The sequence below is a fragment of the Ursus maritimus genome, unplaced genomic scaffold (genome assembly GCF_017311325.1).
Source record: "Ursus maritimus isolate PB19 unplaced genomic scaffold, ASM1731132v1 scaffold_11, whole genome shotgun sequence".
NCBI lineage: Eukaryota > Metazoa > Chordata > Mammalia > Carnivora > Ursidae > Ursus > Ursus maritimus.
The window spans coordinates 64,109,889-64,132,141 of NW_024423453.1; the positions used below are offsets into that span (position 1 = coordinate 64,109,889).

The following is a 22,253-nucleotide window of genomic DNA, read 5'->3' on the forward strand; positions in this document are numbered from 1 at the left end:
GAAAATATAAATACAAAACTGGTCTTAATGAAGACACCCAGTGGTGGAGCTAAATGGTCCGGTTTGTGAAACCCCCACTCCACTGAAGGGCCTTCTCTGAAGGTCACCAGGGAGCTGCATCTTGCCTGCACCATTCCAGTGTCCTCCTCTGACTTGACATCACAGGTGAAACACGTTCATCTCTAGGCTTCAGCGTGGCAACATTTGCCTGGTTTCTCTCCTACTGACCGCTCAGTCTTTCTCAGTTGCCTTTCCTGGGACCGTTTGTTCCATCAGGCTGCTAACATTCAGGTGCCCCAGTGCTCCATCCTGGGCCCTCTCTCCATGGGTCATTTCATTCAGTTCCATAGCTTCAACTATTTCTGCATTGACAATGTTCATATTTCTATCTCCAGTCCAAACTTTGACCCTGAGCTCTGGCCTCATGGAACTATATGCCCATTAAGCTTTTCTACTTGTAAATCAATTAGGCATTCACATTTTATCAGTCCAGAATATTACTGTTGGTTTCAGGTCATAAGTCTATGTACCCCCAACACACAAAATACTTAAAAATACATGCCCCTTGGGTGCCTGGGTGGCTCAGTCAGTTAGGCGTCTGCCTTCAGCTTAGATCATGATCTCAGAGTCCTGGGATCTGGTCCCACATCGGGCTCCTTGCTCAGTGGGGAATCTGCTTCTGCCTCTCTCTCTGCCCCTCCCCCTGCTTCTGCTGTCTCAGTTGCTCACTCTCTCTCTCTCAAATAAATAAATAAAATCTTAAAAAAAAATACATGCCCATCTCAATGTGTAGCACAAATATCCACCCAGTTGCTCTTACTTCAGAGAGTCCACCAGTAAGATTTCATAGGTACCACTTCCAATCCGGTGACTCCCGGTCATCTCCATTTCTCATCAGTCATTTGTGCCACCCTGGTCTCTTGCCCAGATGACTGCAGCAGCCTACATACAGGTCTGTCTGACACTTTTTGCCTCATAAAGTCTTTTATTCACAAAGTAGCCAAAGTGACCTTCCAAAATCTTGCTTTATGTCGTGGCTTGAAATCTTTCACTGCTCTTACTGAATAAAATCTAAATTCCTTACTGTGCCTTATAGTGTCCTATATGAGCTGGTCCCCTGACCTTTAATCTTTGTGCCTTTTATATCCTCTTTGCTCACCATGCTAAGCCATGTTGACCTTTTTTTCTTTTCCTTCTTCCTTCTTTCTTTCTTTATTTGAGAGAGCGAGAGAGCACATGAGCACACAAGCAGGGGACAGGGAGGGGCAGAGGGAGAGGGAGAAGCAGGCTCCCTGCTGAGCAGGGAGCCCAATGTGGGACTCGAACCCAGGACCTTGGGATCACGACCTTAGCCAAAGGCAAATGCTCCACTGACTGAGCCACCTGGGCATCCCTCTTTCTTCCTTATCTCATGAACACATGAAGTTCATTTTGGTCTCAGAAATTTTTGCATTTGCCTTTCCTTCTACTTGGACACTCTNTTCCAAAAGTCTTTGCATGGCTACTAGGTCTCTAGTAGAGTGGTCTGCTGTTTAGAATGGCCAAAATAGGCCAGTCTAAGGAAGTAAGTTTGCATTTAGAGTGGCCTCAACCAATTACACTGAACAACAGCTTCCACCGCATCAGTACACTATTCCCATATTTAACTTTTTTAATTGAATGTTGTTATGTTTATATGTTTCTTGATTACCTCTTCTCTAGAATATAATCCTTGGAGGCAGGGGCATCGTTGATACGAAATGTATATTGGTTGACCATTGACATATAGTCGGATTATAATATTAGGTAGTTTGTCTGTATCAGTGTCATCCGGTGGTATAAAGAACTAGGTTTACAGTTTACAGGTGAGAGAATCCGATCTGAGTAGGGGCTTGCGATATCAAGACATAATTATGAACTTTCTTTCCTGGATTGATGCAAGTTTCACTAAAGAACTATTCCAAATGAGGGGAAAACTTAAGCTTATCATTAGGATTTAGTTGATCAGAGATGCTTATGTTCATCTCATTTTTATTGACAATCTCTGGTAAAGCTTAGTCTAAGAGCAATAAATGATAATTTTAAATGACATTGTCAAATAGAGGTTCCCTTACTAGGGCCACTTTAAGTACGAAGTTGTTGCCATCTGAATGGTGTTTCATCCTTGGAAATGGAGCACTGTAATGCCAATGAGATTTCAGAATAATAGCAATAAGAACAATGCTGTATTTGTTAATTTTTTTTTTAGTACCCCCAATTTTTTAAAATAATAGTCTTTACTATAATGCCATCCCATTCACTTGGAAATCAGATTTGATACCTAAAGTTGAGGGTCTTACTTTTTTTGGATCTGCCCTACACCTCCTGTGGAACCTGCCAGTCCTCCAGGAAAAATATCAGTTTATTTCCAACCAGTGTTTGCCTCAGAGTTTCCTCTGCTATTACCCAGGAGTTAGAGGGAGGGGAAGAGGAGGTTTTTCTCCAGACTTAACACTATAGATTAGCCCACTGTATCTCAGAGAATAAGTGCTTCATTATTCTTTAGTTGTCCAGGTCTTGCTTCAAGTGGGGAGCCCCCAAGTATTTTCATCATCTTCGTATAACGGACTTCTACCGAAGTAGCATACGATTATACTTTTTTTTAAAGGCCAGTGTTAGCTCGTTGTGCCTCTGGTCAGTTAGCATTCCCTTTTTTGTTTGCTTGTTTATTTGTTTGCACTTTTGGCAATGCAGTTCTTCTCTTTTATTATTACGTTGTCTATAAAAATACTGAAATAGGAAACTTTAGATTGATTTCTAAAATTTTTCATCTTTGTTTTCTTTTAATGCTCCTAGAATGTCAAGATATTTCTTGAGGAATTATTTTTAAAAATACATGTGCTTTAGCTATTATCTGCAAACTTTTTTTTTTTTAAGATTTTATTTGTTTGACAGAGAGAGAGAGAGACAGCCAGCGAAGGAGGGAACACAAGCAGGGGGAGTGGGAAAGGAAGAAGCAGGCTACCAGCAGAGGAGCCTGATGCAGGGCTCGATCCCAGAACCCTGGGATCAGGCCCTGAGCCAAAGGCAGATGCTTAACGACTGAGCCACCCAGGCGCCCCTATCTGCAGACTTTTTAAGGGCATAGTCTGTCTGCACTTGAGTCCAACAAAATAGTGCACATGAGAGGGCCTTAGAGGGGAGCCTGTTGTAGGCAGCTCAAGAGCACTGCTCAGGTCCCGGGGTGGCAGATCAGCGTTTCAGCTCTGCGCGCGCAGCAACCACCACCTCCAGCCACATTTCTTCCTCTTCCTACCAAAGAGCTCGTGGGAGACTTCGTTAGCTACATTATGGAAATAAAGGGACACCCCGTCCGTGGCCTTTCTTTGTGTCACCAGTCTTGTAAGCCTAAAACATACATGCTGACCAGCATTTCTAGACCACCCTGTTCACTGCCCGGCTTTGCCATAGCTCAGTGTGAGGTATCTAATCGTCTGACTTAACCAGTAGCATAAAAAATACACAAGTACTGTGAAGCTTGCTCTCTGTTTTGATTCTGTGTTTTATTTGCTGCTAGTGCTTTGTTAGTGCACTCATTTTCAGTGGCCTGTATAAATGGTCATTAAATAATCAATACCAGACTAAAAAACTGTGTGTTATAGAATAACATCAAAGAACGCAGAAAAAATAGAAATCAGTGCGTATGCCTAAAAGGAATCTGGATCAATTCTACAGTATGGGAAAGAATAAATATGATACTAATATTACGTAAGACTTAGAGATAATAAATAGATAGTAACCTTGCTGAAGACATATAATGTGTAACAGCACAAAAAAACAAAAACCCCAGAAGGTTTGAGGATCAACCGAAACAGTACGTGGTAACCAAAGAGACCATGTGTGGTAGCACATTCTTTTCTGTCTACTCCGCCCCCAACTTAATCTTTTTATCATTTGTAAAGCTATTTCTCTCCATTTCCCACCGAGAGATATTAAAACTTATTCCTTTTTTATATTTCAGTCCCAGTTTAGTTTGGAGGCTTAAAGTCCTTCTCTGAAATAGTCACAGTAATGAAGAAACCCCCACGGGCTCACCTGAACGCCACCCTTGGCGTTATTAGACCACACTTAGATTCCTGCACTTGGTTCTGGATATGTTACTACGGGAAATCCATTGACCAATTGGATTTATTTCAGGGGATAACGTCAGAAATGATTTATGAGGAAGGATTAGAGGAGTTATTTATAGCTTGACCAAACAATGACTAAGAGAGCTGACCGTATAAGCATTCAAGGGATGGCAGCACCAAGGCGGTGTAAGGGCGGCTCGCTACGGCAGGGGGTGGACGGCGCGTAGAATGACAGAGATGAAATTAACAAAGAGAACGGTAGCAGCTGTGAGTAAGTAGGATGATTTAGAGATAGCCGGGTGCTCTCTTAAAAAAAAAAAAAAAAAAAGAACACCGTGGAATTTCTTTCACTTCTGTTTAAAAAAAATAAGATTTTGAGAATATAAAAATAGTCTAGGTAAGAACTGAGGAATGGGATAGGTCCTGTTCCTACCAGTCATTGCTATGTTTTCATGGTTAGGTGGAAGAGAGGCAGAAGTTGTGTAATGAAGGAAGGATTATTCTCAAAAAAGTACTTTTAATCAGTGTGTCCTTGACATTTTCAAACAAGAGTGTTCGATACCCTCCCTCATGTAGAGATACAAAAATAACCATGGTGAAACTCTAACGAAAAGATTAATGTTTATTAACTTGTTCTTTGGAGTCAGCAGGTTTGCAGATCAAGCTGCTGTTATTTTTTGGCATTCTGTTTCAATATTTGAAAAGATCTCTATGGATCTTTCCTTGTAAGGTAGAAGTTAGCAGTTTATTCTGAAGATTTAAAAACAAGGTTCTTATATTTTACAAAGTGTTTTGGTTTGAACATATTCTTAAAGATTTATGTTTCTCATTTTTATGGAGATTTGGGGGTTTTTTTGTAATCAGTTTCTGAGTTCCAGAAATGCAAAGATATTGCACTAAAAGAGGTGGCAGCTGACAAAATTGCTGTCTTTGACCTTCTGATGCAAGTTTAGTAACTAATCTGGAAAATAATGAACTGCAATTAATGAAATCTGTACTCATATTCAAGTGTGTTTCTCAGACAGCACATAAAATAATTGAAAGAACTTCCTGCTCTCTAATTAGTTAGATTGAATTAATTTGGCATTATAGCTTTTTTCATGTATCTAGAAGTTTGTGTTCAGATGAAGCTATTTATGTACTTCAAACTTTGGGACTCCAAATGGCGTCTTTGGTTCATCTGGAGAATTAAAGAGTTAATACTCAGATTTAATTTCCACCGTCAAAAGCACAGTCACTGGTTCATCTGGAGAATTAAAGAGTTAATACTCAGATTTAATTTCCACCGTCAAAAGCACAGTCACATTTCTGGCCTATCTTTGTTGTACGGCCTGTCCCTTCTCAGTGTCCCACACTTTGCTTGGGACTGTCTGGTCAACCCCAGGGATATTTTTCTCCATTTTCAACCCTGCTTCCACCGTGGAGCATGGACAAAGGCTTGAGGGAGAGAGCAGCACCCTGCACGTCTCGGATGCTGATTGAAAAGATGCCTGTGTATTCAGTGATTCCATCTTTCGTGTCAGTGACCCTTTCGTATATAAAATGGGAAAAAACAAACCAACTACTAGTTCTTCCCTTGTGTGCAAAGATGCTGTTATAGGGCTGCTTGGGCTTGGACTCCCTTGATAAAATGAACCATATAAATGCTTACCCTTGTGTCATCATCACCAAGGGTTCGTCACCATAACTAACCAAAATAAGAAAAAAGGGTTTACATCTGGTCTTCCAGCCTTCAGTGTTCCTTAGCTGTTTGGGTTCTTTAAAGAATGATGTGTATGAGCATTTTTCCCTGTAATTTAATAAGTAGCACACATAATAAATATATTTGGACAGGTTATGCTACATTCACTTGTTCCTGAGTTAACAAAGGCAAGTCTGCACAGGCTTTCTGGAGTACAGCCTTTTTTTTTTTTTTTTTTTTTTTTAATTCAAGGCAAATGATTTCCATTCAGTTGCTTTAGGAATGAATTGTTAGACACTTTTAATACTGTTAGTTTTCCAAAATCATAATGTTTTGCCATCTGTCTTTGCTCCAGAAATGTATAGACATACCGTATTGACAGATACTGAGTTGATAAGGTTGTCTTCGCAATCAGGTATGGTAGTTGATCTGAAAAATAGTGAAAATGAGAGTTTCTGAGGCAGTACAACAGTTGAAGAGACCTTAGTCTGCCGGTCATTTTTCAGAAATTGTCATTGTACACTTTTATATGAGTCTCTAGACCAGAGATTGGCCAACTTTTTTTGTTAAGAGCCATATAGTATTATTTTAGGCTTTGCAGGCCTGCCAAAACTAGCCATAGACAATACTTATAATAAATGAGTCTGGATATGTTTTAAGAAAATTTTGCTTATAACCCCCAAAATTTGAATTTCATATAATTTTTTCGTGTCACAAAGTATTCTTTTATTTTAGTAATTTGAAAATATAAAAACCTTTCTTAGCTTACCTGGTATACCAAACAGGTGACAGTCTAGATTTAGACCCCATTTTATTTTATTTATTTTTAAAGATTTTATCCATCTATTTGACAGAGAGAGAGAGAGAGAGAGCACAAGCAGGGGGAGCGGCAGGGAGAGGGAGAAGCAAGCTACCCGCTGAGCAGGGAGCCCAGTGCAGGGCTCCATCCTAGGACCCCGGGATCATGACCTGTGCCAAAGGCAGACGCCCAACTGACTTAGCCACCCAGCTGCCCCAGACCCTATTTTAAAAAAAATTTTTTTTTTTAAGAGAGAGTGCAGAAGTGGGGGGCAGGCAGGGAGAGGGAGAGAGAGAATCCCAAGCAGACTTCATGCCAGCACGGAGCCTGACTTGGGGCTTGATCTCAGGACCCTAAGGATCAAGTTGCTCAGGTGCCCCTAAAATTTTTAAGATTAACAAATATTCTTTTACGTAATTTAAAAGGACAAACATCCTTTGTCCTCCATAGACACTTGAAAAACTAATAACCATTATTTTGAATGAAGTGAAATTACTTCCTTTAAAAAAAAAAAAGTCTTTTGGGGCACCTGGGTGGCTCAGTCCGTTAACCGTCTGCCTTTGCCTTAGATGATGATCTCGAGGTCCTGAGGTTGAGCCCCAAGTTAGGCTCCCTGCTCCATGGGGAGGCTGCTTCTCCCTCCCTCCTCTCTCAAATAAATACATAAAATATTAAAAATAAAATAACATAAAAATAAAAAAAGTTTTTTAAAAAAAGATTTTATTAATCTACTTGAGAAAGAGCAAGCAAGGGCGAGAGAGAGCCTGAGCATGGGGGGGAGGGGCGGAGGGAGAGAGAGAAGCAGACTCCTCACCAAGTGGGGAGCCCGATGCAGGGCTCCATCCCAGGACGCCAGGATCATGACCTGAGCCGAAGGCAGATACTTAACCAACTGAGCCACCCAGGCACCCCATAAATTGTTTTTTTCACATAAATATTTAAGTAAGTGTTAACAATTATCATGTGGAAGTTTAAAAAGTAAACTATATTCTATAAAAATAAGAAACTATATCTTTTCTACAACTCCAGAAAACTAGTATTTGAAATTTTCTACTTGTACTATCTCAGATAAGTTGAATTAACACATATATAAATAATATAGTGAAATGAGTCTGTTTTGATGATCTTACTCATCTTTACCCACTGATAAAATAGTTTACTTGTTGATAGAAGAAATGGGCCTTTCAGTTGTTTTTTATAATTAAATAGGAATATCAGTTATTAAACCCCGAGTGCCTGTTTCTGAGGAGCATAGGAACTCTATGTGTGGTTTTGCTCACACTGTGTTCCCAGTTCCTGGTACAGTCTGTGGAATATAGCAGGTGCCTGATACATGTTTGTGAAGGAGTAAATTAATAATATCTAAGGTTCTTTATTTGAAAGAAAATGGAATTAATATCCTATCCTTGCATAGCTTTGGGGCTGATAAACACAGGGAGAATCTTTTGATTTATACTTTACATCAGATATAGTTGTTGATTGTTTAAAACTGGGCTTCTGAAGTAAACCAAGCTAGAAGTATCTTGGGAGACACCAGGCAATCCAGTGATTAGGAAGAGCATGGTATTTTACAGATGTGCGGAGTGCTGACTGTGCGCCGGGCATTTACACGCACTAGCTCAGCAGCGGTGCTGACTCAGATCAGCGCTATCCAATACCAGTGTGCGAGCCCCACGCGACATTTGAAATTTTCTGGTAGGCACATTTGAAAAATAAAAAGAAATAAGTCAAATTAATTTTAGTAGTACAGTTCACTTAGTATAGTCATAATGTTGTCATTTCAGTCTGTAATCAATAAAAAAATTACTGAAATATTTCTTTCTTTTTTTCCCTGTGAAGTTCTTGATATCAGGTGTGGTTTACATTTCTAGCCCATCTCAATTTGGATGCTAAATTTTTGTCGGAAATCCTTGATCTGCATTTGGAGTCATAAAGTTGAAAAAATAGATCCCTGTACCCAAGGTGTTCCAAACACACTTAAAGGCACATTAATTTTTAAATTTACATATTATTCATTAAAATTAAGTAAAAGTAGAAGATCACTTCCTCAGTCACACTAGCTGCATGTCAAGTGCTCAGTAGCTACGCGGGGCTGGGGGCTGCCACGTTGGACAGCACCGAGTTAGGGGGTGATACTAGACTCCGATATTGAGGAAAAATGAGACTCAGCTAGATAAAGCACCTCGTCTAATGATACAGAGCCTAGTGAATGGCGTACTGTGATTTGTATTCAGAAAGCGAAGTTGAATGCGTAATTGTGATATGAAGAGATTTCACTGGATCTGGTTAGAAATACTGCAAGTGATTATATTTGTAGAATGAATGAATCCAAAGTATTTGAAGGAGGAGCTGGAAATTCACTGAGTAGGACCTATTTGTATTGTCTTTTCTTGCCCATTCCTTTCTAAAAAAATTATCTATGGGGGTACCTGGGTGGCTCAGTCAGTTGAACATCTGACTTCAGCTTGGGTCATAATCTTGGGGTCCTGCAACTTGGGTCATAATCTTGGGGTCCTGCGACCTGGCTCATGTTGGGCTCCATGGTTGGCGGGAAGTCTGCTTCCCATCGCACTGCACTCTTCTTCTGCCTCTCCCTCTGCTTGACTCCTCTCTCTCTCTCTCAAGTAAATAAATAAAATCTTTTAAGAAAAATTATCAGTGGGCAGTGGAGAATCATTGACTGCTTTATAGCAGGAGGGTGACATGGTCAAATTTGTATTTCAGAAAGCTCTTGTGACTGCAATTTGGAGGGTAGATTTGAAGAGGATAAAACGGAAAGAACCTATTCAAGGGTATATAAAAACCTCATGAGGCATTGTAATATTGGGCAGAAAAATTAAGTCACCTTCCCATGCCTGCATTGATAGTTTGATGTCACTGATTGAAAGGGGCATGTGGCAGGTAGGGTAAAAGTGTGTCTGGCAGGGACCAGCTGGTGGCCACCTGTCATCCTCTCTGGGTGGCAAGGCTTAGTGAACGCACGTGAGCTGGATTACCGCCTTCCAGATGCGCAGCCCCCGAGGTGCTCTGGTTTACACGAAGTAACGACTGATGGGTCGGGTAGAATGCTGAGTTACTCATTTAAAATAAGAAATATAATTGCCAGGTGGACAGAAGTGCTGGCATCATCATGGCTAACGCACTCTTTGCCAGATCACCCTGGAAAGCCAGAGTGTGAATCCCGAGCCTGCTCCACGAGCGGGGACCCCCTGCGGGAACCAGATCCTGCAGGCAGCAAAGTGTGTGTCTCTGGAGCAGCGCTGGGTGCCCCTCCCGCTTTCCTCCTGTGACTTGGCAGTGCCCCTTCTTGCAGTCCGGCCGCCCTGCCTCTGATTAGCACAACCTTTAAATATGTTTGTATGATTAAGTTATTGCTCAGTCTTGATCTTTAGGTAATTGTACGTGTCTGTTTTTGTCCATCGTTTATTATTTTTATCAGAACGTATTCGAAGATTAGGAAGTATTTTGTTTATATGCACTCCCCCTGCTTGGTTTTGTTTATTGTATTTTTCTCACTTCAGCCGCATAAAAACCAAAGACTGTCTCCTGGTTATTTATAGCAAAGGTAAATTGTACATCTCATATTCTTATGCTTGTTTAGGATTTTTTTACAAAGGGGACGCCTGGCTGGCTCAGTCACTAGAATGTGTGACCCTTGATCTCGGGGTTGTAAGTTCGAGCCCCACGTTGGGTATAGAGATTACTTAAAAAAATAAAATCTTAAAAAAAAAAAATATCTAGAGGATCATACTTGCTTAGGAACAACTGGAAGATGACATTTGAGAATTTATCAAATTCAGGGTACGAGGTGATTATTAGGAAAGGTTCACTTTCAGACAAGAAAAAAAATGCATCAGAAAATTCAGTGTTTTGAAACGAAGTGATTATTTTTTGCTTTAAAATATTTCTTGTCCCCTTTACCTACCCTAGTGCCCAAATTTCAGAATGTCTGTTCTTTTCCAAATTCTCTGTAACTGTACAGTTTGGCCTTCGTCATGTGATTTATGTAATTAATTTGTTCATTTACGTATGGATTCATTCAGCAAATATGAAGTTACTCTTTTCTGTACGGGAATACGGAGATGAATGAGCCATAATCCCCACCTTCAGAGAGCTAACTAGGGTGACGTTACGGGTGCTGTAATATGTGTATGTCTGGGGTTGACGCGCTGAAGGCAGTTTCGGGAAGAGTAGATCAAGCTCGAGCTGAGACAGACGTGAGTCGGCGCTCCCAGGTAGAACCTGATTCCCGAGGGAAAAGGAAGAGCTCGAGGAAGGCCCCGGCAGAGCAGTGCGGTCAGTTCAGAGTGGGGTTAGCATCACAAGCGAGGAGAGGGTGCAGCGCCACAGAGAGGTGAGGGTCTTCCCGTGTTGCCAAGGTCTTAAAACTTTATGCTTTGAGGCAGAGGGGTCTGTCTCCCAGTGACTCGGATGCCTGGTTGGAATTCTGAGCTGATCTGCCCTGTTTTCTTCATTCATGTGGCATGTGAAAACCAGAGCTAAAAAATGATGGGCTGTGATACGAGATGTGACCCTCATCTTTTCCCTGAAATCCTTCTGAGCAGCTCTCTTGCTTGGAACCCACTCATCGTCTAAGCCTCAGTGATGCTCGGCAGACAGCACGATGGCACGTTCAGCTGCTGCTTGGAAGTCGGTCCTTCTCCGTCTCTGTCACCGGCTCACTGGGCAGCCGGGATGCATGTGACCATTAGGTGAATGTCTCCGAGCCTCGGTGTCTGTAGTGTGAGATGTAGATAATTAGACTTATATTCGCTTGCCTCATGGGACTTCTCCTTAATATTTATAGCTGCAAAAGACTTTGCAGTCATTTTTATTAATAGTTGCCAGATGTGTCGTAAGGATTAATGAACTTATGATCTGAAATGTTTTGAGCTCCTGAAATAGGAGGCAACTGCCTGCACTGGGGATGTGTAAAAGAGCATTAAAATGCAAACAATACACATTTGGAAATTTGAGCTCTTAGGTGTGAAGGACAAATGGCACACTTAAGATTTCAGTACACTTTGTAGGTATTTTTGGTCTCCTTAATGAAGCCCCTGAATTCATCACAGGCTGTTGCCCAGCACACAAGGCTGGGTCCCCGTGCCCTTGCACGTGGGCCCACGTGCAGGGGCACACGCACACGGACTCGGGTCCTGCTAACGCCGCTGTGACCCTCCTCCCTGTCATCCATTCTTCCTGGGCATCATCTTTGACTCTGTGTCCCCAGCCAGTTGTGTCCAAGTGTTCGGTAGTCTCCTTCATATCTCTAGCTTTTCAGTTTCTTTTCTTCTTGCCATCCAAGTTCAGGCTCTCATTAGCTCTCCACCAAACCATTGAAGCAACTTCTTCATTGATCTCTCCAGGTTTTGTATCTCCTCCGTTTAAGGGTTAATCTTCTCCAAGCATCGCTCTTATCACCACTCATTCATTTACTTTTGATAGCTCCCCACTGTGAGTGAAAATCAACCATAAGCTCACAAGGCCTCCTGCGAACGGCCCTAACCTGCTTCCCTCCCCCCGGTGCAGGTCACTCTAGATCATTCTTTCTTCCCCAAGACTTCCTGGCAGATTGAGTAGCTTTTCTGGGGGCAGAGATGGCAGTAGAGAGCACTGTGCCTTTGCCGTGTCATTCTTCATGTTGGAAGTGTCTCTCTGCCCCGGTAAAAGCCGCTCAGTCTTGAAGGCCTGTCTCAAAGTGAGATCGCCCCCGGGAGGGTATTCTAGGCCTGTTTCATTTATCATCCCTTCCTCCTCTGAATCTTCTCTGCGTTTGAAGTTTTCATTCTAGTATCTGTCATTTTCCTTGATGTTTCAGTTATTTGCATACAAGTCCTTGCCGGTCTGCTGAGAGCAAAGCCTGTGACCCTATGATCCTTGTGTTCTTCCCAGTGCCTGTTGCGATGCCTTGTGCACTGTGAGACCTAAGTCTTTGTTGAACTGAATTTGTACATTGAATCAGAGTCCCGGTTACCTTCTTCATGTAGGACAGTATTATGGAAGAATTGGAACCACGTGAAAGTAGAGAGAATACGACAGTGAGTCCCTGCGTGCTTGTCGCCTAGCTTCGGAGCCAGTCTTGGATGCCTAACCCTGCCCTCAGCCGGCCCCGTTCAGAGTTCTCTGCTGCAGAAGTATCCACCCGGTGCTCACTTGGCCAGAGTTGATTGCTGGCAGTCGCCACCCCTAGCTTCCCACGGAGGGAGCCCCACAAAGTTACTAGCACGTGAACCACAGAAGTAGGTGTGCTCCAAGTCCTTGCCAGTACACTCGGGACCCACTCAGACCCGATCCCATCTGATTTTCAACACTATGTTTAGCCGTTTCCGATGCGTGTCATCATCCAGTGTCCTGCTTCTCCCTTCCTCTGAATGGTGGGCTTGGGGTGGGCCTGTTTATGACACAGGTATGCTGCTTGGGGAAGAAGTGGTCATTGGGAGTGACTGACGGTGGCAGGAAACCCGTGAGGGGAGACGCGAGGTCTCAGTGTGATGGCCCGGAGCCATGACGTGGGGCCCTGGGTACCAGGAAGCCCGTGGGTTCGCTGATAGCACCGTGTCACAGGCTCGTCCCTTCACTCATGGCAGCAGGTATTTTTGTAAGCATTTACTGGAGTTTCCTAATTCCCCTGAGTCCTGGAGGAAAGTGCAAGTTATGTCTCCATGCTCTGTTCAAGAGGGCAAGAGCCCTATCATTTTAGGAGAGGCTTCTTCCTGGGTGGGTATGTTCCACCGTTGGTGGGATTTTACATGTTTATGCTCTAAGGGGGATGTTTCACCCCAATCTTGTCTGCTGATCTAACTGAGGAATGTAAGTATTTTGGAGTTTGAGCTTAAGAGACGTTTTTTCTGCCTTTACGAAGGGATATGCTGTGAACACCGTTCCATTTGTGAGGGACTTCAGATACCATGGGAGAAAGTAAATATAAAAAGAAAGACAGCTGCCCCCGTTTTCAAGGACCGGAAGGTGCAGTGAAGGAGACTTGCTTGGAAAGAACTCCACTGGCACTGTCTACCGAGTTGCCAGTAGAGCGGGAAATGCTGCGAGAGGGGAGGAGCGACGCATCGTGCGAGTGGAGGGGAGGGACTTTCCTGGTCCAGGGATCCAGGGAGAGGCTGGAAGGCCTGTGGTTCAGGCCCTCATCATGTGCTGGGGCCTTGCCCCCCACCCCCACCCCAGGTGTCCTCCCTCACTCTCTTCGTTGGCCCCTCACATTGTCTTTCTTAAACATCCCCTGCTCCTAGCTGTCCCTGGCCCGAAGCCCCCAGTAACTCCCCAGTGTTTGCAGGGTAAAATGTACATTCCTTTAGTTTATCGTTAGGTCCTCCCATCTGTTTAGCCGTTATCTCCCACCATTTCCTACTTCGTTGTCTCTGCCTTTTCTCAAATCCCACCGCCTTTCCATAACTCAGCACAGTTCACTGCTTCTAGCTCTTTTCTCCCAAAGGCAGTCGCAAGGCGTAATTGGTTATAGCGGTGCCCTTTGCTAAAACACAGTACCGTTTGCCGAAACGCAGTTATTTGGTGCTGTGAGCTCAGGCTAACCTTCTAAGTGCACCATCTTGTGGGTGCACCCAAGTGGGCTCTGGTCCCTTTAGGTAAGAGTTTGGGCTGCTCAGTAGGAAGCGGACTTCGGCCGTCCAGCCTTAGTGCCTACAGACTGTCCAGCGCATCCTGATGGCATAGAAGCCCTCATGGGGCTTGGGAGGACCTGCAGTGCTTAGGGCCAGAAGAAGGGAAATGGAAAGATAGGAAGTCTACCTCTCTCCGCAGTTTACATTAGGTAGGAGATGAGTGGTCAGCTACTTTTCCTTTTGGATCCAACAAGAGAAAAGACACTCCTGCTGTGGAAACAAACTGTGACACCCAGTTTTGACTCCTCCTGCAAGGCCATGCTGCCAGGATGGAGCCCTCTGGGAGCCGGGCATTCTGAGGCGAGGGCCAGACTCTGGCGCTGGAACGGGGAGACCTGAGAAGGGGCCAGAGGTTGGTTGATGGAATAAAGGCCGAAGTGGTGGATTCGTGGCTTCTTCGAGAGAATCATGTCTGTTTCTGTATCCTGATGCCATTGTAAACCCAGAAGCTGCTAAAAGAATGTCTGATTTCTTCTCCTTTACAGTTACCAGCTGCTTCTTCTGACCTCCCTTCTCCTTATCCTGGTGCTAATTATTTTTTTACTCTTTTTTTTTAATGCCCCTCGAACCACATGTCCATAAGTAATGATGTCCTTTCCTGTGCTTTTGCTTACACAGCCGTTAATTCAGGCTCTTATCCCCTCTCATCTGCTCTGCTTCTGGAGTCTCATTGGTGATCTGCCTACCTTAGCCTTTAAATATTTTCCCAGTCACTCCGCCTTCTACTTCCAGATCCATCTTCTCAAGCTCCTGCCCTCAGGCATCTCTGGTGGTCCTCGTCCTTACCTGATTAGGATACCAAAGCCTCTCTCCATATATCTGTCCTGCTCTGTGTTAGGGCCCAGAAGTGGGCTCTAGCCAGACCGGCTTCCTTACTGCTCACTTCCTGTGACCACACTCGCCGGTCCTGCTCGGGCACCAGTTCTCCCTGGCCATCAGGGCTTGGTTTGTGTTCCACCTCCTGCCTGAAGCCTTTCCCCATCTTAACTGTTCCAGCCCTTTCTCTCAGTCCAGCAGCAGTGCCTCGCGCACTTGTATGTGCAGAACAGCCCTTGACGAACACACCGTTTGTGAGTGCAGACAGGGCCTGTGAGGGTGTAAGCACGCCCTGTATGTTACTGTTCTCAGCACGTTTCTGGTGTTGCCAGCTGGGGGTCAGCGGCTTGCTGTGCTCCTCCCTGCTCGCATTTCCTTGTGTGGTGTGGCACCACTAGCCCTTGGCATGCCCACTCAGCAGAGACTTGTTAGAATTCCCAAAAGTTGTAAAAGTTCACTTCGACTGGGTCCTCCTCGCGGGCTCTCCAGTCTGTTCAATGAAAACCTTTTCCGGTTATCTCTGTTCACGCCTCTCGATCCCTCACGCCCGCCTGTTCGCTTGTTTCCTCAGCCCGTGCCCCGAATCATGGTGCAGTCTGCCCTCACCGACGCCGGGACGACCAGAGCGGTGGAGGTGAGTCGGACTGGCTGGGGGCGGGGGTGGCGCCTTCGCTGGCAGCTGCCCCGCATGTGGGGGGTGGCCCCGATGCCGTAACTGTTGGTCCACACCCGTGGGGTTTTTCATTTTAGCGTTCCCGTTTTGATAATTAGCTGTAATATAGGTCACTGTCTTCTCCCTCTATATTTTCCTTGTTCCACTTTTCTATTTTCAACTTGTTAATCATATGATTGCTAAACTTTTAGGTGCTTGACTGCTAATGTAGTCTGTGGCTTTAATAGCCCACTGCTAGGCAAAGGCGATTTCTATAAACAGAACAATCTCCTTATTCCAAGTGTTTGCTTAATTCTCAGTTTTACATTTCATTCTGATTCATGATATCAGCGTGAAAAGACTAATGCTAAGCTGGGGAGAAAATAGTCTCTTATGATCTCCCACAGATGAACAGCACTTCTCATCTTATGAATAGCAAATCTATTTTCTCCCACTGTGCGTTCATTCTCTTAGGAAATGCTGTATCTCCATCGGAAAATTTTATGTATTAAAACAACAGCAGAAAAAGGTCAAATAATTTGAAAGGGAATTCAGCCCTCCACGGATCCAGTCCTTTCTGAAAGGCCCTTTCCAATGCAGAACCTCCTTGGTGTTCACGTGGCCCCCGCACGCCCCCGTGAGTGTACATTGTCTTGCTGAGGCAGGTCTGGGGCCCCGAGGCCGATGGGACAGACGGACACCGAGTGTCTTACTGGTGAGGGCGCCAGGTCTGCCGCAGCCTCTGCAGCTCACGCAGCTCTGCTGTGGGTCGTGGTGGTTGTGCAAGGCGAGGCTTTCACGGCAGCCTCTGGAAGCGTCCGTGGTGAGGGAATAAGCCAGGTCCGGGGAATCGGTTTCCACTCACATATCAACTCCAGTCAAGTGGGAGCGGCTTCCCGCCGTGCTCGCACGGAAGGAATCGGAGGCTGCGCTCGGCTCAGCAGGGAAGAACTGTGCAATCAGGGCTCGCCTTCTGCCACCTTTGTCTCTGTTGTCACCATGGATCCGACCTCTGGTCCCTGGTTGTCACTTACTGGAGGCTTTGGATAAATCCTCTGACCTCACTGGGCCATGTTGTAGGATGCATATGGTAGTACTTTCTGGCCTACATCAAGGGACTCACGTGGAAGCGAATGCGTAACAACCAGGGAAATCTAAGGCACTGTCGCTGGACTGTCACCGCCTCAGGACCGGGTGTAGCTGGCCCTTAGCAGACAGCTGTCCGTGTGGCAGTAATGGGGTGTCACCCACCGGGGGAATAGGGAGCACGCACGATTCCAGAACCGAAGTTCCCGTTCAGAGTCTAGGCTCTTGCAATTTTGTTTGTATATTCTTCCCTGCCTGGTCAGTGATATTAAATATAAAATAGAAAAGAATAAATAAAACATGTACAAGTTGCAAAAGAAAAATGATTGACAGATTGCCTAATCTTTTAGAGTATTTATGCTGGTGACAGTTATTGATCTCTTGGGTTTAGTCAGTTTTGCAGCCTAGAGATCCATCACAAAAATGGGCTGTTAATCTCAAGAGGTGCCGTTAATTTCGTACCCTGAAAGTGTGCCTTGTGGGGAAAGGAGGGCCTCTGGAGACAGGAATATAAATGACAGTTCACGTGAAAATGCATGATTTATCAAACTGCTGAGTTAAGCCAAGTAACTGTAAGAGACTTATAGATCTCAGCTGTTTCCCAGTTCAAATAAATCCTGTGTTTCAAATGGAAAATGGCCATTCCTGTAATATAAATAATCTTTCCGTAAATATTGGAAAACATATTTCTTTTTCTGAACAGCACCCTCCTCCAGTGCACCAACTCCATTCCCCATTCCTACCTTCTCTTTTGCCCCTGTCATTGTGAATCGGGACTAGAAAGATAATCTCCCTTCTTCAAATGGCTTCAGTTATCAGCGAACGACCACCTTAGCTAGCAGCACCTCAGAAACAGTAGAATGTGGACGAGCAGTGGCTGTCGTCATCCCCCAGGAGACGGGGCCGTGTGTGTCTCCGCCAGTGTGACTCAGAGAAGTGATCCTAGAGGGGGAGGCCAGCCTCTGCGGCTCCGTCCGCACTCAGCCCCTCTTCACGGCGGGGCAGGTGGCTGCTCGGCCTGCGTCTCCCTGATCAGAGGGCCCCTGACCCATGACACGGGACCGGCCTACAGGCAGCCTGTCTCTTCTTCCACCTGACTCCCTGCCAGGAGCTGCGAGTCAGCCACCAGGCCCGAGCGTCATTCCTGGCTGTGCTGGTGAAGCTAGGCTAAGTCCCTTGAGCATCCCCCAAAGAGATCCTCGTTCCAACTTTGCAGGAGAAAGTGCACTTCTGGCCTCTAATGATTCTTTCAGTTCCCCGTGAAGTCCATGGTGGGCAGGGGATCTGTTTCCAGGGGAACAGGGTTTTGAGCCTGAGTGCAGCGAGGCCAGGGGTGCTTGGCGGGTCAGGAGGGACTGGCGATTTAGTGTGCGCCTACTGGGTGCCGTGCCCTGTGGTGAGGGCCTTTTCCTGCCTTGTCCGGCCTCACGGACCCTATGTGGCCATCGCATATGCATTCTTTTTTTTTTTTTTAATATTTTTTTATTATGTTAGTCATCATACAGTACATCCCTGGTTTCTGATGTAAAGTTCGATGATTCATTAGTTGCATATAACACCCAATGCACCATGCAATACGTGCCCTCCTTACTACCCATCACCAGTCTATCCCGTTCCCCCACCCCCCTCCCCTCTGAAGCCCTCAGTTTGCATTCTTAACCACATCAAGCAAGCGTTGTCCCACACCAGCTGAGTGTTCTGCGACACAACTCAATTCTACTGGGAGACCGTGTCAGCACCCACGGGCTAAAGCCTCAGGCCCACAAGACTGCCCCCACTTTTGGATACCAGTCGCAAGCCCAGGTTGACCTGTGCTTCTGACCAACAGGCTATAGATAAGAGGTTCCAGTGATCCCCACTTGGGTTGGATTAATTTGTTAGAATGCTTCACAGAACTCAAGAGAACCATTTTACTCAACAGATCACCAGTTTATTCCAACGGATACAACTTGGGAATAGCCAGAGGGAAGAGAGGCATGGGGCAAGGTGTGGGGAAAAGACCTGGACATTCAGTGCCTCCCTGGGTGCCATGCTGTCCCCACACCTCCGCGTGTTCACCAGCCCGGCAGCTCCCAAAAGCCTGTCCTGGGTTGTTATGGAGGCCTTATGACATAGGCACGATTGATTAAATCATTGGCACTTAGTGATTGAGTCCCCTGCAGCCCCTCTCTCCGCCGTGGAGACTGTGGGGCTAAAGCTGTAATCACAAGGTTGGTTCCCCTGGCAGCCAGCCCCCATCCTTAGGTACAGTCCCAGAGTCACCGCATTAACATGAACTCAAGTGTGGTCGCAGGGGGCTTGTTAGGAATATCGACACCTTTATTGCTCTTAACACTTAGGAAACTCCAAGGGTTTCAGGAGCTCTGTGCCAGAAACAGGATGAAGGCCGAATATATATATTTCTTAGGCTAAGTTACGCTGTCACAGGCAGCGGTTAGACTCCTAAGTGTATGCAGAAGGCGAGGAGGCAGCAGGGGCAGCCCGTGGCCACTGGCTCTGCTCTGGGCACGGTGCAGGGTGCAGTGCCCACCTGGGCCATAGTGGCTCCTCGGCATTTGGTGCGTGGAAAGCTGGGGTCACACGGATGGAGTGGTGGCACAGGTGCTGACCCCGGGTCCACCCCTTGCACAGCAGCGTCTTTCCACCCTCCAAGCCGTCAGGTTTCAGCTGACAAAATCTGTTGCAGTTCTTTCGGAAGTGAGCAGCAAACTTGGAATGTTAACCAGGTACCCTTGCACCCTTTCCTGCTCCAGGCTCACCGAGAGAGCGTGGGCATTAGTGCGGCCCCCTTGGTGACTGTGCACCCGGCCCCCATGAAGCCGTATGACAGAGCGACTAAAGTGCCTGCCCCGCAGGCCGCCGCCGCCAGCACCCAGGCCCCGGAGGTGCAGGAAGGGCCGCCCAGCCCCCTGAGCGAGGCCTCCAGTGGCTACTTTTCCCACAGCGTTTCCTCTGCCACGCTGTCCGATGCGTTCATCCCTGGCCTCGATGGCGCAGCTGCTGCGGGTGGGCAGACGCCCGGCTCGCCCCCTCCTGCCCTCTGCCAGGCCAGCCCAGAGACGGAGCTCCCAGTTCCAGCGACGGCTCCCGCGGCAGACGGGGGCCTTTCCGCCCACATGGATGGCCAGAGCAGCCTTCTGTCGCTGCCGGTCCCAGCAGAGCAGAATGCGTGGGGCGACGGCAACGGTACATGTGAGGCCAAGAGGGCAGTTTCCTCGGAGAAGGAAGATACGAGCGCACTCCCAACTCCTCTCCTCACTTGCGCCCCCCAGAAGGAGTCATGCAGCCGGCAGAGTGGGGGCGAGGTTTCCCCAGCCACCAAGCGGCTCCGAAGGCCCGAGGAGCACGCGAAGCCGGCCGCCGGCTCAGAGCTGGAGGTCTCCAAACCACAGGCGCCTCCTGACCTCCTGTGTCCATCCCCTGCTCCGGCGTCTCCGTTCAGAATCCAGAAGGTGCGGACCTCTGAGCTGAAGTCATTCACTCGCATGCTGGGCGGAGACCCAAGCTGCCCCTCGGCAGCCGACGAGGACCTGCTGGCCTCGGGGGCGCTGGGTGACGGCGGGGCAGGGACACCGGCCCTGGGAAAGCTGGAAGTTTCCTCCGACTCTGAAGAAGCCAGCGAAGTCCCAGAGTGGCTCAAAGAGGGAGAATATGTCACCGTTGGCACCAACAAAATGGGCATCGTGAGATACATCGGGCCCACTGACTTTCAGGAGGGGACGTGGATCGGAGTGGAGCTGGACTTGCCTTCAGGTGAGTGCTGCTGCCTGGGGCCTGGTTCCCGGCCCGCAGGTGACTTAGCTAAGGGCGGCTGGCGGAGTAGTGCTGGCCCGTGCCCAGCACTGCCAGGAACCTGCTGTGTGCCCCTGGGCATATCATTTGACCTCCCCGAGCCTCCAGGTCACTGCTTTTCAAAATCAGGAATAAGAGTTTCCTAAGCCTTGTCTTTGTTTAACCTCCAGACATTTTCAGAAACCGAAGACATTAATTGAAAGCTACTATCAATTTGGTAATGAATTTAAGTGCATTTTTTTTTTTTAAAGTCAGAGGCATCTGCTCTCGAACTGTAACAGTCTGACAGTAGCTGTGTGTGTGCTGTGTCTGCTCTGGTTGCAAACGCTGATGCCTGTGGGGGTGCTCGGATGCCTGGGCTGGAGAACAGAAGGTGGGGTGATCTGAGGTGCATTCGGGGCTCACCAGTCTCTTAAGTCTCATTACAGAACAGCACATCTTAAAAGCGATTGGATCACCATTTTCCGAAAAACCAGGGCCACAACTTAAGGAATGACTTGGTCCTTCAGATGTTTTTATTTATTTATTCAGGAGACAGAGCACGAGCAGGGGGAGTGGCAGGCGGAGGGAGAAGCAGACTCCCCACTGAGCAGGGAGCCCGACAGGGAGCTCGATCCTGGGACCCTGAGATCATGACTTGAGCAGAAGGCAGACTCTCAAGTCAACTGAGGCACCAGGCGTCCCCAGATGGTTTTTTTTAAACAGCTTTATTGTGATACCAATTCACATACTGTAATGTGTACCTGTGAAAAGTGTACAGTTTAATGGTTCTGAGTATATCTACAGAGTTGTGCAACTGTTACCACAGTCTAATTTTAGAATAGGTTCATCACCGCCCCCCCCCAAAAGCCACATGTCCATTGGTAAGGCAGTCTCCTCCCTAAGCCCTAGGGAACCAGTAATCTGTCTTTTGTCTCTCTAACTGTATATGAAATGCCTCAATCTGGACTTCCACATAAGGGGATCAGGTAGTACGTGGGCTTTTGTGACCAGCTTCTTTCACTTAGCATGATTTTCCAGGGTAGATCCGGTCACAAGCTGGGTCAGTGCTTCTTTCCTTTTTATGGCCAAATACTATTCCGTTGTGTGGGTGCCCCACTTTCTGTTCATCCATTTGTCAGTAGGTGGACATGTGGGTGGTTTCCACTTTTTGGCTGTTGTGAATAGTGCTGTAAGTTGGAAGTAGTTCCAGAAGAGTCATGTGGCTGGAATATTTTTTAAAGGAGTGTCTGCTACTGTGTGCAGGGGAATTGGGAGAGAAGTTTATATCTGCAGTTGAACTCAGAAATTAAAGAGGGATTAACAAATAGATTGGTTCATCCAACAACACGTATTAAGCACCTACCATGTTGCTGTCACCATCTTGGATCCCAAGGATACCTTGGGGAGCAAAACAAAGTCCCTGGTTTCACTGGACTTTGATTTTAGGAGGGAGAAAATTGCCAAGTAGACAAATAAACAAATAATTAAAATTTGATAGTAATAAGTATCGTGAAGAAAATGAAATGGGGTGAGCAGGCAGGATGGTGGGGAGCCCAGAAGCAGGGAGCTGGTGCTGGGGGGTGGGGGTGGTGTGCCCTGGGAGCTGAGTGATAGTGGTGGCCTGACCGTGAGAGAGATGGTCTCTTAGGTGCTTTGAGAGGTGCAGTGAGGGGGACCGTTGTTCATGGAGAGCAGAGGTAGGGGTGGGGGGAGAAGAGCAGGT

At 46.4% G+C, this 22,253-nt stretch overlaps 1 protein-coding gene across 1 annotated transcript in view; it reads left to right on the forward strand.

The window, feature by feature from the left end:
- Window positions 1-22,253, forward strand: part of KIF13B (kinesin family member 13B) — a 190,482-nt gene that overhangs the window by 162,467 nt on the left and 5,762 nt on the right. The window contains exons 38-39 of the mRNA XM_040626464.1: window positions 15,590-15,652; window positions 19,510-20,509. Of these exons, the coding sequence (XP_040482398.1) occupies window positions 15,590-15,652; window positions 19,510-20,509 (1,063 nt within the window). The remainder of the gene's footprint in view (window positions 1-15,589; window positions 15,653-19,509; window positions 20,510-22,253) is intronic.